The 14,485-nt window shown below is 37.3% G+C and overlaps 1 protein-coding gene across 4 annotated transcripts in view; it reads right to left on the bottom strand.

Annotated features, from left to right (window-relative positions):
* The window catches only part of tesk2 (testis associated actin remodelling kinase 2), a 34,930-nt gene that overhangs the window by 15,779 nt on the left and 4,666 nt on the right, over positions 1 to 14,485 (bottom strand). For 2 of the 4 annotated variants that reach the window (XM_079877039.1, XM_079877038.1), the window contains 3 exons: positions 13,940 to 14,050; positions 7,701 to 7,822; positions 16 to 64 (listed from right to left, as the gene is read on the bottom strand). In XM_079877039.1, the coding sequence (XP_079733165.1) occupies positions 16 to 64; positions 7,701 to 7,822; positions 13,940 to 14,050 (282 nt within the window). The remainder of the gene's footprint in view (positions 1 to 15; positions 65 to 7,700; positions 7,823 to 13,939; positions 14,051 to 14,485) is intronic. The other 2 variants (XM_079877041.1, XM_079877040.1) reach the window with 1 other exon arrangement.

The following is a 14,485-nucleotide window of genomic DNA, read 5'->3' as shown; positions in this document are numbered from 1 at the left end:
GCTGATGTAGCTTACCTCTGTGAGAGCATGAAGCTGACCTTCCTGAACACACACCCCCATGAATCTACAACAGCACAAAAACAAAAAGAGAGGTTGATGTTAGATGCTCTAAAGCAGCAGAAGTTACAAGTTTGAGGAGATTTTTCAAGGATGCCAAAAAAACCCTCCATAATTTATTTATTTATTTTTTAAATCAATGCACAATGGAATAAGCACTAATTCAGCAATATCATTAGACTAAGCTGTTGTCATCTACGCCAATGCTGACTTTCTCTGAGGCTACTGTTAAATAGACTTGCGTTCATTTCTTGTGTCAAAAATGGCTTTTACAAATGACACCACTCAGACAGGTTTATGGCACTGTACATCAACACTAGATATTAGGGCTGGACCCGAATATTCGAATGTTTGTTCTGTGGGTTGGTATTCGATGTGAAAATTTGACAATCGAATATTCGTTTGTTTGTTTTTTGCACACCTGGCATCCCCCTCGAAACGGTTCTCATTCACGCTTCAATATGTTCAACACTATAAAATCTGACAAAATATAATAATACTCTTTTTTACAATTATCTTATATAGCCTAGACATTTTTAATAGGATGGACAGTTGAAGGAACCCAACCTCATTATACTTAATAAATATATTTGCTTCTTCTTGGCCTACTAGAGTGTTCCTGCAACGGGAGTATTCTCTGGCTATAGAGCGCAGAACAGCAGAGTGTGTATGGACAGAAGTGCATGCCTGAGCTTGTATTTTGGGTTAAGCTGCGTTGCTTTGACATTGCGGAAAATAGAATAATAGAAACAAAATGTATTAAGCTTTTTACCCTTTATTATCAATCTAAATTAATCTGGTTTTTGAATTTAACTTAATTGCGTTTTTCTTTAATTAAATTTCGTTTTTCTGTATTTAAATTTCGTTTTTCTTTATTTAAATTTCGTTTTTTCTTTATTTAAATTTCGTTTTTCTTTATTTAAATTTCGTTTTTCTTTATTTAAATTTCGTTTTTCTTTATTTAAATCTACCCTTTACTGTGTCAGTAATTTGTTAGTAAGAAAAATATTAGACTACCTTATTAAAACTATTGCTTAAGTTAACAGACCTGTGTGTGTGTGTGTGTGCGTTTTATATCACTAGTGCAGTGTCCGTTCTCGGAGCATATAAGTCCTGCCCACGTGATGCGCGCCACTTCCCGCTCGCGTTGTTCTGTAGTTTATTAAAAGTTTATTAATTCTGAATGTGTCGCGTCTCGCGTGTCTATCTATATTGCACCAAATGCGACACTGCACTCCCTTGTGAAGTCGATTGGATGAACGGTTCTCAAAATAATCAAAATGCAAACGGACAGACAGACAGACACATAGAGATTCCCGCCTTTATTAGAGAGAAGAATATGTTCAGCCCCCTCTCTCCGAAGCTTCGAATATTCGATGTTCATTACTACTGAAGCTTCGAAGCTCAAAAAATGGTATTCGGACCAGCCCTACTAGCTATAAAATGTGACAGTAAGGCAACATATGTATGAATGTGTCAATACAGTTATATCTCTGCCACTTACGCTACCGCTCGAAAGTTTGTGGTCAGGATGTTTTTTTTCCCTCAAAAGTAATAAATACTTTTATTCAGCAAGGATGCATCAAATTGATCAAAAGTGACAGTAAAGCAAGACATTTATAATGCTACAATTCACAACATTTACGTTTAATTGTATTTTTAATCAATCAAATGCAGCCTTGGTGAGTATAATGGCTCGTTTCCACTGAGCAGTACAGTACGGTACGGTACAGTACGGTACGGTTCGGGTCTGTTAACCATGATCTGGCTAGCGTTTCCACTGCCAACAGTACCCTTACTTGATAGGCGTGGTGTTTCGATCGACGTCATTTTCGCGCGAAGAAGAACATAGTAAACTACAATGGATGACAGCAGATCTTGTTCTTGCTCCTCGACATGTTTGTCACAAGAAGACAAGCGCCGACATTTGGCTTTTCTCATTATTAAGTACGCAAAGTTTGTACTTGCCATGTGCGACTCCTACATGCAAATGGTACAGCGCGTTCTTAAAAGCGTCACTCAGCTCGCGATCTGCTACTACTTATCTCTGTTACTCTGTATGTTCATTTTAAGCAACAATAAAACGAAATATGTTATAAAACACTACTCTGCCTCTTTTCGTTTTCATTTAAATAAATTAAACATTATAGGGACACAAATGTGGTTCATGCGCAACGCATATTGATTATTCACTGCACGTTATACGTTATTCTATAACAAAACGAAATTTAAAACACAACCCTAACGTTACCTCTTTTCGTTTAAATAATAAAAAAAATTACACATATTACAGGCAATATATGCATTTGTACAAATGTTGCAATAAACATCAGTGATAATCTTGTAATAAGAAAATGACAAGAAACCATATTTCTTTTAGTAAAATTTCAGTTTTATCAATAATAGCCAATATAAAAGTTTAAGTAAAAGGCACAAGAAGCTATACAATAAGAAATAAAGCAAACAATTCAGTCAAATGTCCAAATGCTGCGCTCTAGTCTAACATTTCAACAGTAAAGTTAACGTTAAATACAAATAGCCTATGAAACTAAACTTAGCCCTCAGCCAAAACGATTGACAGGGAACGAATTATATATTCACGAGACCAAAGATCGCCCGTTAGGTCTACACAAGACGAATTATATCTCATGTTTAACCACTACCGTCGGAGTCATCGGCGAACGTCAGAAGAACTAACTTAGCCGAGGAAAGGCTCACCCAGCCGGGAAACATGAGCGCCGAGCGCCCGCTGATCGCATGGATCTCACAACCGGGGAAAAACAAATCATCTTTATAAATAAACCACAGATTTGAGCTTTAAACAACTACATTCTCGCCTGAAAAACTCTTAAAATTACATTTCGTGACACAGTAACAGTAGTATTATATTAAACTGTATATAAAAAATGGCGCTTCTTATGTTGTCATTCCCCTCGTAGCACGCGCAAGTGACGATTCTCTGTCAACCAATCAACGTCCTGCAGTGAGTCTAGCTCCACCTTTTAGTACCGTACCACTGTGCTAGGTACCCCAACGGAAGGGTACCCAAAAAGTGGTACGGTACGGTTCGGCCTTTTTGGTACCATTCTCAACTTTTGGCAGTGGAAACGCAAATAAAAGGGTACCGACCCGTACCGTACCGTACCGTACCGCTCGGTGGAAACGCGCCATAAGAGACTTCTTTCAAAAACATGAACAAAAATCTTGCAGACTCCAAACTTGTGAATGGTAGTGTCTGCATGCGTAAAGACTATACCTAAGTAAAATCTCAGTCACTTGTGTTGTCTGATGCGAGGCGTCACAAAATGTCACAAAAGGCCATTAGCAGAAGCAAAATGTTCAGAAAGTCATCAATTGCAAAAATGGCAGTGCGAACAGTCAGAGATCAAATTTGAAAAATACAGACCAGATAAATGTCTAGTGTGGGACCTACATAATATAGACATGCAGTAGCTTTTCACTAATGTGTTCTCAGCCATGACACAACGCATCTATGTCTCCGAATGGCCACCTCACACGAGTCATTACACAGGATACAAATTTGTCTGTTTTCAAAGTTATGGCCCCATAAACCCCAGGCCTGGCTTTTATTGCGGGTCTGTGTTAGGATTTCTTCAACAAAGATCCCCTCAGCCTTCTCCTGTCTGCGCTACAGTCCCTCCACCCCCATTCACTAAGACGTAACAATGGTGTGATTGTAAACCACACACAGACCCTCTCTCTCTCTCATCCACCTACAAACTCACATTCTGCTTTACAAACTGGACAAGCATCACAAAAAATTCTCTAGGTGGCATTTCGTCATATAAACATAACATAATAAATGAAATAAAAAAATAAATGTAACAAATAATTAAACACGAGTAAATAAAACAAATATTAAAAAAACATACATAAAAAATATGTATGTTTTATGTAGTAAAAAAATAAAAATAAACACCACATCTGAAGAACTACTTATATTCTCAGGTCCAATTCCCCATTCATCCTCAGGTGCGGGCTATCTCAGCAGACAAAACTCACAAGTTCTTCTCTGAGCTGATGCGGAGAACCAAGAGGAGGCTTTTTGATCTCAATGAAATCTAAACTCAGGATGTCGTTACACTCCATCTATTTTTAATGGATTTCTGAGGAACGGGGAGGAAGAGGTCCTCTCTGCGTTTCCATTACAAAGGAGAGAAAGATTCATATTGAAAGCAACACTCCCACAGTCTCACTATTTAAAGGACGACATTTATTTTGAGCCACTGGCAGTGCATAAAATGAGGCACACACCTTGTTCAAAGAGTAGGAAATCTAATATATATTAAGCTACATCATATATCTTTATATGAATACTGCAGTCGTGTTTTTCTTTGAAACACGTTACTTCCATTTTCCTGTTTAGTTACAAGCTTGTTAAATTAAGATAAATTCTAAGAAGTTCGTAAGAAGCGCAATTCTTGAAAAATTCTTAAAGGGGTCATATAATGCCATTTTTGTACAAGCTAATATGTTTCTTTAGGGTCTAAATTAAAAGTTTGTAATATACTTTAATTAAAAATTCTCATTAGTATTGTAAGAAAACACTAATTTTACCTGGTCAAAAACAGCTGTTTTCAGCACGCCGTTTCAGTGCATGTGTCTTTAAATGATAATGAGCTTTTCTCACCCCGCCCCTCTGTTCTGAGGGGCGTTCTGAAACAATGCACGTGGACCGTTGCCTTGACAACAGTTGAGGTTATATTTTGGAACAAGAATGGCAACGGGAGTTTCTGGGGATACGTCTTTGCAACCATACCAATTTTAACCTAATTCGGACTCTGAACAAGATGACGGCCCCGAAGAAGTTCGACCATTACGGCTCGGACAGGACGTTTCTGAATGGTTGGTTAACATAATGTCATTTTGATCTATTTTTGTATGTACTGGCACGGTAGAATAGTGAGATACAAACGCTATGTGTTTAACTTTACTTATGTATAGGTTAGTTCGTTGACAGATTGATGCTGAAAAACTTTTTTTTGTAAATGTTAGGCTTCTCAATGATGCGTATTGCGTAACGTTATCTCTGTGTTGACTGTTTCTAGCAGTAGTTGAAAGATACCTAATAGTTTGTGTAGCACACTGTTACGTGTCTTTTTGCACGTAATTAGTGTAAATATTAGCCACATTCATCATGAAGTGCAAGCGATTTGCAAAGATTAATATACAGGTTAATAAAACGTTATACTTAGTACAAGTAAACCAGGTGTAACTTAGTGTTACCACGTTAACTATAACACCTGTGTACACAGTTTTTATAACACATTAACCATAACGCGTTGTTCATTATTATACAGTATAGGATTATGAGTTGTTTTGAGAACGTCGTTACATAGAAAACATGCCGTAATGTACCCTACGATGCAGTAATGAGTGTAAACATTAGCAACATTCATCATAAAGTACAAGCGATTTGCAAAGATTAATATACAGGTTAATAAAACGTTATACTTTCTTCTTCTGGAATTGCAGCAGGCACACGAATAGTTGGTACAGATTCATTTTTCAGTAGCAGCCTCTTAGCAAACCCAGCTTTATACTGACACTCTTTAAAAAGCAGTCTGGTGAGAAATGATTGCTAGCGCAAACATAATGGCATTTAGATTGATCGTTGGGAATATTTCCTTCAAAAACAAAACTCAGCCACTGCGTCTTCAGCGGGTCAGATTTCGGAACAGTGATTCGCCAGTGAACGACATTCTGCTCCAGCATATCAACAATGGCAGACTACTATGACGACAGCTGTCACAGCTCGCTCAGGGCGGGTCTTGTGTTGAAACACGGCTGTCAATCACAATCGTGGGAGGGGCAACGGCTTGATTTCAGAGAGGGTCAAACATATAAGGAGATTAAAACAAAACCACTGGATGGATTTTTATCATGATAGGATGGTTGTGTACAGGCACTGCCAACAGACATTTCAGTGCAATCAACTTGTAAAAAGTGCATGTACCATTATATGACCCCTTTAAGTTCTCAAATATTTCCTAAGAACATCTTTTTATTTTTCTTTATGGAAAAATTTCAGGCTTTGGTGTTATTTGATTGAAAGGCGGTATTGCCGAAGGCTCGCTGACTGAAAAACACCTCAAAGCCTGTTTTTTGTGCTACCTTTACCATAGTTATCATAAGCAATCAGACAATTTTTGTGGCGACAGACTTGACGGAAGTTTTTAATGAACCGTGTCAAGTTAAAATAGTTGCAGTGGTCTTTCCCATTCAGCTGCGCTCTGTCTTTCTTGCGCTCTCTTGAGTGAATGCGTCCTGTATCTCTGCTGCCTCGATAGTTCTAGCTAGAGTGAACAATATGTAGCTAGTGTTATGTTGCAATACTTATGTGGTCTTAAAGGGTTAGCTTCCCAAAAATGAAAATTATCCCATAATTTACTCACCCTCAAGTCATCCTAGGTGTTAATGACTTTCGTCTTTTAGCCAAACACAAAATATCCTGGCTCTTCCAAGCTTTATAATGGGAGTGAATGGTACCATGGATTTTGAAGCCCAAAAAAGCACATCCATCCATCATAAAGCGCAGAGAATATAGCAAAACAAAACACCGGTCACGAATTAGAGAATTTTTAAAGAGAAATGTCAGATATCGATATAAGAGAAGAGGAGCTTGACTTTGCTGCACGGCCCTATTTGTTTGAACCGCGAGAGGCGTTACTCTCACCTAAGCTGACGCTACTCCTACATCCTGCATCATACGTTGGGTCAGAGGTCACTCTTCCGGGCGAACTAGATTCGCGTACGGCCATTGCTAGAAGCCAGTGATTATAGTATATAAAAATGCATAATTGACAATGTGTGACATTGTTTACAAACTGTTTCATTGACGTCTTTCTGCGGTTGAAACACGAGTGATTACATGAGACATGATATGGATTTTGGCAAGTTGTACGGTATCTTTTAACAATGTTCATTCATGTTTATTTTGCATTGTAACTGGTATAAGATATAAGCAGAGGAGATAATCAGTTCACGTGCGCTCCACGCTGCCGCTTCTCTTGAACTGAGGCGCTACAGCGATTTGTCACGCTACATTAAACAGTGCCAAAACGGTTTATTTTTCGTAATAAAATGGACAGAATTGAAAATCTGAGACTTTGTTTCATATCAAAATTAACAAAGCACAAAGCTTATTGTCATAAGAGGCATGCTACAATGTTCCATTGATTCTTCAACTGAAAACAGGGTAGACTAATCGGTTCGTATAAATCGTAGATATCGGTTCGTAAAAATGAGAATCGATTAAAATCGAGAAATAGATTTTTTACCCAGCCCTACTAAGTATGGTGGCCCATTTTCACAAATCTGTGCTCTGCATTTCACCCATCAAAGTGCACACACACAGCAGTGTATAGAACACACACACACACACACCCGGAGTGGGCAGCCATTTTTGCTGCGGCGCCCAGGGAGCGATTGGGGGTTGGGTGCCTTGCTCAAGGGCACCTCAGTTGTGGGTAATGAGAGTGGAAGAGAGCGTTGTTCATTCACTCCCCCCACAATACATTTCCTGCCTGCCGGTACTGATACTCGAACCCGTAGCCTGTGTGGGTAAAACCCACTGTGACAATGGTGTTAGAATGAAAGCAAAGTATGTTGTGTGAAAGCACCTGAGTATGTTGGGGTGGGAGAGTCTGTTCATGAGCTGAACTTCTCGCAGCATGTTGGCACGATTACTGCTTAGCTTGTTCATCTTTAGGGCCATTACCTGGTCCGAAGCTTTGTGACGCACCTAAAACAAAGACAAAGCGAATGAGAAATGTCCTTTTAGTCTTACTCTGAATTTGAACTACCATACCGACAAAATTAAATGAAGTAAGTTCTTATATGCTCTGAATGTTCATCTTAAAGGAATATAAAGAATGCAAAGAATTTTGTTCAGTGCATCTTGGCCCATTGCTTCTCACTGGCTACTATGATTATGGGCATTGGATAAAGTAATAACCACACCATTAGACCAACAATACCACTTAGATGGGATGTGACATACATTACCATAGAAGATCATTGTTAAAAATCTTTATTACACAGCCAATATTCTAGCACGAGGTGAAGAATGGAATAGACAAACACTGACTGCATGAATGACTATTGGTCATGTATGGTTGAGGGTTTCTCAATATTTCTAAAATGTGCTTCTGCATATCCGTTTTCCTAGTTTCCTTTTTGTGCTTTAAATCGCACTGACCAATAAAAAGACAAATATCAACCACAGGATATCCTCATTAGTGCAAAAAAAAACAAACAATTTTTTTATATGTCTGTAAAACGCTGACTTCCTCAAAATGCATGCAGAGAAGGAAAGACAAAACACAGCTGAAGGATTACTCAAAATTAAGTGCTAGGGAACCAAAACACTGAATTCTGTGTTAACTTCTGTGAATGTTGTACACATAGCAACATTTTATGAGCATGTTCTTTTACTTTAAATGCATGGTGCTGACTGTACTGCAGTCTGTAATCAATCGCACTTCTGGGATCAGCAGCCTAGGAAGAGCCCGTTTCGTGTGGCCACCTACAGTGAGAGCCGCCTGTCAGACATGGACCCAGATGCCTTCTCTATAGCACCCAAACTCTCAATCTGTTCTGCTAATATCAAGTCACAGCTTGCTGCCCATCATGCAACAAATCCAGTGTCCTAGGAACATTTTTCGGTTCCTCAAAAGTAGACGGATTAGCAAATTGAGCAATATGATTATTTAGGGATTCTCCATTGCGCTGTGAGGTTTTAGGATGTTTGTTTGAGTTTATCATATGGATACACATTGAAACTCATGTTCAAATAAACTGAAACATGCTATTATTGTATTAGCTTTCTTGCAGACCCCCCCCCATCACAGCTGGTAGTTGGCTCAGCGCATTACCCCTGTCTGTGCCACATGCAGACACCCCCTGCCTGCCATCCTAAAGTCATTTACTGTGCTTTAATTCTCAGCCACCTGTGTGGGGAAGGGAGGTAATATTCTTAATGGATATATACAACAAAACACTGACCAGTAATGTCCAGACCTGCAAACTCAGTAGAGGTGAAAAAGGTGACATGTTTACAAACGATACTGTTCTTGTCTGGGGGCATCCTCCCCCAGGAGAAATGTTTTGTGATTTTAACATGCAAATGAAGCATTCAGGTTCACTCCCACAAGAAAATAAATGGAAAAGACAACATTTGCATAAAGTAAAAAACAACAACAACAACATTTATTGACACTGGGGCAGGGCATTGAAATTTCACAATTGGAATTGACTTTGATTCACAAGCTTGCAATTTGATTTACTTCGATTCATTATTGATTAATTTGGGGCCTAAAGTACATGGTTAATTTCCTCAAAGAAAAAAAATATCTCTCAACTAATGTTGTAAACTATACAGGGAAACCCAGTAGGTGCATCATTATAATATCAAAGGTTAAAGTTAATTGATCTGCAGGCTACTTACATTTAAATTACAAAAGGATGTTTTTATAATAATACATTTTTAATGACAATTATGTTTCTACTCACTTTTTATATAAACTTTTAAATGGTGGCCATCAAAAAGCGCATTATTCAAACACATTGAAGAACATGTAAAATACAATGAATATGCAATATATTGAATATATTTAACAAAATGCCCCTTTCTAAGTTAATTTTTCTAGCTGACTTATGCGGTTTTTTTTTACATTTAATGGCTTTTCTGATGTAAATGTGACGTTGTTTGCAAGCTGTTTTATTGACGCCTTTCCATGGTTGAAACACTGATTGAGCGTGTGACATGAGACAGATTTCGGGAAATTGTACTGTATCTTTCAACATACCTTCTGATGTTTATTCATGTTTATTTCGTGTTGTAACTAGTTAAGCGGAAGAGATGATCGGTTCATGTGCAATCTACCCTGACACTGATTATTTTCTATTTCATAAATAAATAGGATAAGTTAATATTACAAACTGTTTCTTTGCTTTTTTAATTTTGCATTTATTGTCAGTACTGGGCTCACAGTTTGCATGTATTGGGTACTTTGTATTGTGTGTGGAATGACCGTGTTCATCCGCCACCACCGAAGACCCAGGAAAAACCCTGCTTTCACTGCTATGACAGAAGAATTGATCTTAGTAATGGGCATCATGATGATGCACTCTTCTCTCAGGGCTTTTCTGACCTCAAAACTTCATTGAATTATTCACAGTGAATATAAACCCTCAGAGCTTACCATACCACTGATGCTCAGCATCAAGGGTAGTACTCAATGTAGGTCTTAACAACTAAACAATTATACATTACAAACTATAATCAACACCCAGATGCTTTTTGTTAACAACAAAAACAAAACAATGGCAATTATCTGACTTGACAATGTTCACTGTCACGATACTTGCCAATATGTAACCAGTGAGCCATCAGGAGGGGTTTAAAGGGATACTCCACCGTTTTTTCATATTAAACTATGTTATTCCCTTAACTAAGACGAGTTGATACATACCTCTCTCATCTCAGTGCGTGCACTTAATCGCTCTAGCGCGCGGTGACACTTTGAAAGCACTTAGTAAAAAGTCACGCCTGATCCTCTTCCTAGTGGGTTCCTAGTGGGAAGAAGATCAGGCGTGACTTTTTACTGCACCGAGTCGAAGTACTTCCAAAAGTGCTATTCCGCCATACATTATAGTTATCCTTTTTAACCCGCTTAGAAAAGCGCCACGTTTTATTTTGTGTCACCATACTTGGTTGTATAACTACTCGTGTAACTGTTTTTAAATAGGGAAAACGTTGATGTGTTTGGTAACTTCTAAATTCATTGCTGCTAGATACCAATACCATTGAATATACTGGGGTAAGCTAATATGGGGTGAGATTTCGGTCACAATTCTGCGCGCGCAAGATCACATTTTGAGCGCGCAAAAGGGCATTTCGCACGCGCGTGAACTGAGTTTTGCGGAGAAATGTTCGTCTCGCAGATAAGAAAATATTGCGAGCGAACGAAAATCAATTTTGCATTTAAAATAAGTATTTGGATGTGCGCGGACGTTCTCTTTCGCGTGTGCAAAGTTTCACTTTCTTGCTCCTTTCATACCAGCCGTGAGCGCTCTCTAAGCGCAGACAGCTCGCTTGCTCAACACAACCCAGCGTTACAATATGCCATAATTCCAGCCAATCAGAGATAAGACTGCTAAATTCTGATTGGCTTGCTTGAAAACCAATCACAAGACTCCCTGCATCACCGACTGCGGAAGAGAACTAGTGCAGTTGAGTTTATTATTTATGAAAAATATTCAAAAACTTCACTGTAATTCACTGTATTGTTGGCAATTTCAGTTCACACATCACCGCTGTCCTGATGGTTATACTACAAGACTTATTTTGTATAAATATTGTTTTGCGTATTTTTTATGATTATTATTTATGAAAAATATTTAAAAAACGTCAATGTAATTCGCTGTATTGTTGGCAAATTCAGTTGACACATCACTGATGTCCTGATGGTTATACTACAACACTTATTTTGGGAAAAATATATATTTTAAATTATATATACAATTGTAAATGTATAATTATTATGATTTTTATGAAAAATATTCAATAACATAACTGTAATTCACTGTATTGTTGCCAAATTCAGTTCACACATCACTGCTGTCCTGATAGTTATACTACAAGACTTATTTTGGGGAAAATATATTTTAAGTTGTATATACAATTGTACATTTATGATTTTTTATGATTTTTATGAAAAATATTCTAATTTACTGTATTGTTGCCAAATTCTGTTCACATATCACTGCTGTCCTGATGGTTATACTACAACACTTATAGGCAAAATATATATTCTAAATTGTATATACAATTGTAAATGTAGAATTTTTATGATTTTTATGAAACATATTCAATAACTTCACTGTAATTCGCTGTATTGTTGCCAAATTCAGTTCACACATCGCTGCTGTCCTGATGGTTATACTACAACACTTATTTTAGGGAAAAATATATATTTTAATTTGTATATACAATTGTAAATGTATAATTATGATTTTTATGAACAATATTCAATAACATAACTGTAATTCACTGTATTGTTGCCAAATTAAGTTCACACATCACTGATGTCCAAAGTTATTGAATATTTTCATAAAAATCATTAAAAAAAAATCATAAATTTACAATTGTATTTACAACTTTTTTTTTTTTTTTTTTTTCAAAATAAGTGTTGTAGTATAACCATCAGGACATCAGTGATGTGTGAACTGAATTTGGCAACAATACAGTGAATTACAGTAAAGTTATTGAATATTTTTCATAAAATCATAAAAATTATACATTTAGAGTACAATATACAATTTAAAATATATATTTTATCAAAATAAGTGTTGTTGTATAACCTTCAGGACAGCAGTGATGTGTGAACTGAATTTGCCAGTGAATTACAGTGAAGTTTTTGAATATTTTTCATAAATAATAATCGTAAAAAATACGCAAAACGATATTTATACAAAATAAGTCTTGTAGTATAACCATCAGGACAGCAGTGATGTGTGAACTGAATTTGCCAACAATACATTGAATTACAGTGAAGTTTTTGAATATTTTTCATAAATAATAAACTCAACTGCACTAGTTCTCTTCCGCAGTCGGTGATGCAGGGAGTCTTGTGATTGGTTTTCAAGCCAGCCAATCAGAATTTAGCAGTCTTATCTCTGATTGGCTGGAATTATGGCATATTGTAACGCTGGGTTGTGTTGAGCAAGCGAGCTGTCTGCGCTTAGAGAGCGCTCACGGCTGGTATGAAAGGAGCAAGAAAGTGAAACTTTGCACACGCGAAAGAGAACGTCCGCGCACATCCAAATACTTATTTTAAATGCAAAATTGATTTTCGTTCGCTCGCAATATTTTCTTATCTGCGAGACGAACATTTCTCCGCAAAACTCAGTTCACGCGCGTGCGAAATGCCCTTTTGCGCGCTCAAAATGTGATCTTGCGCGCGCAGAATTGTGACCGAAATCTCACCCCATAAGCTAAGTGCTTTCAAAGTGTCACCGCGCGCTAGAGCGATTAAGTGCACGCACTGAGATGAGAGAGGTATGTATCAACTCGTCTTAGTTAAGGGAATAACATAGTTTAATATGAAAAAACGGTGGAGTATCCCTTTAAGAAGAGGCAAAGCTACTTTAGGCAATGTTACTTTATAAAAAAAAAATAAAAAAAAATGTTATGCAATACTTTAAGCCCAACAGTACTTACATATACTTAAAACAGCCAGTTTTACCAAACTGAAAGCTAGTCAGAAAACAGAATCATTCCCAACGTTCGACCGCTATGTTTCATCTTCACCGTCACCGCAGGGATCAGTACTGTCATCGCTTGATCAGCCCTATACTCTTCATTATTTGCACAAGTTAACTTAGTATTGTAGTCCAATAGTAAGTATTCTATCATCATTACTAAGCTAACAACATTCAATCTTACAAACCAAAAGCTGACATTACAACCTGGATGACAGCTCATCAGCTGAATCACAAGATTAACCTTCTTTTCCTCCTTTAGGGCCTTTTCCACTGAATCTATGTCTATCTTTGAGAAAGGCTACACAACTTTCACCTCCTAATGTGTAAAAACTAGGAGTTGTCAAACACCTGAAAAAACATCTAATAAAACGATTTCATGTTCACTTACGACTATAATTAAGCATGTCAGCATATTCACAGGAAGAAAGAAAGTTGTGCTCTCTTTGTCAACAGAAAAAGTTTTACTCAGCTGTTATTGAGTCAGTATTGTGCACTTCTATAACTATCTGGTTCAGCAGGCAAATCAGACATAAGAAGACTGTAACGGACTGTTAGGACAGCTGAAAAGTTAATTGGTGTGCAGCTGCCCAACCTTCAGGACTTGTACATCTTCAGAGTGAAGAAACGGACAGGTAACATCATCAGAGACCCCTCTCACCCAGGCCACAACCTGTGCTTCTCCCCTCAGGCAGATCTCTGTGCACTAGAACATCCAGGCATAAAAACAGTTTTTTCCCCAATGCTATCTCCAGCTTAAACAAATAACACAGCATTTACTACCTTTTTTATATAATTCATACCTCAGTACTTGAGAGAGTGTGAAAATAATTAGATATTATGTAAATACATACATACAGCTGTATATACAGTACATAATGCACAAATCTATACATAAGTCTTCTGTTCAGATATATACCATTTTATTATTATTATTTTCTTTCTTTCTTAGTCTTATTTAAATGTAATGTTCTTCCTATTTGTGTCATATGTATGCATGCATGTACCAAGAGCTTCAGAAAAAAAAAAAAAACATTCCTGAAGTGTTTTTGCGCAATAAAGCTCATTCTGATTCTGATTCAGAACTCAACTCTGCAGGTTGACTTTGGTACGGGCAAGTGACTAAGAACTGAAATCGAAA

The sequence above is a fragment of the Squalius cephalus genome, assembly GCF_949319135.1.
Source record: "Squalius cephalus genome assembly, chromosome: 7".
NCBI classification, from domain to species: Eukaryota; Metazoa; Chordata; class Actinopteri; order Cypriniformes; family Leuciscidae; genus Squalius; species Squalius cephalus.
This window is presented reverse-complemented; position numbering and strand designations above follow the sequence as displayed.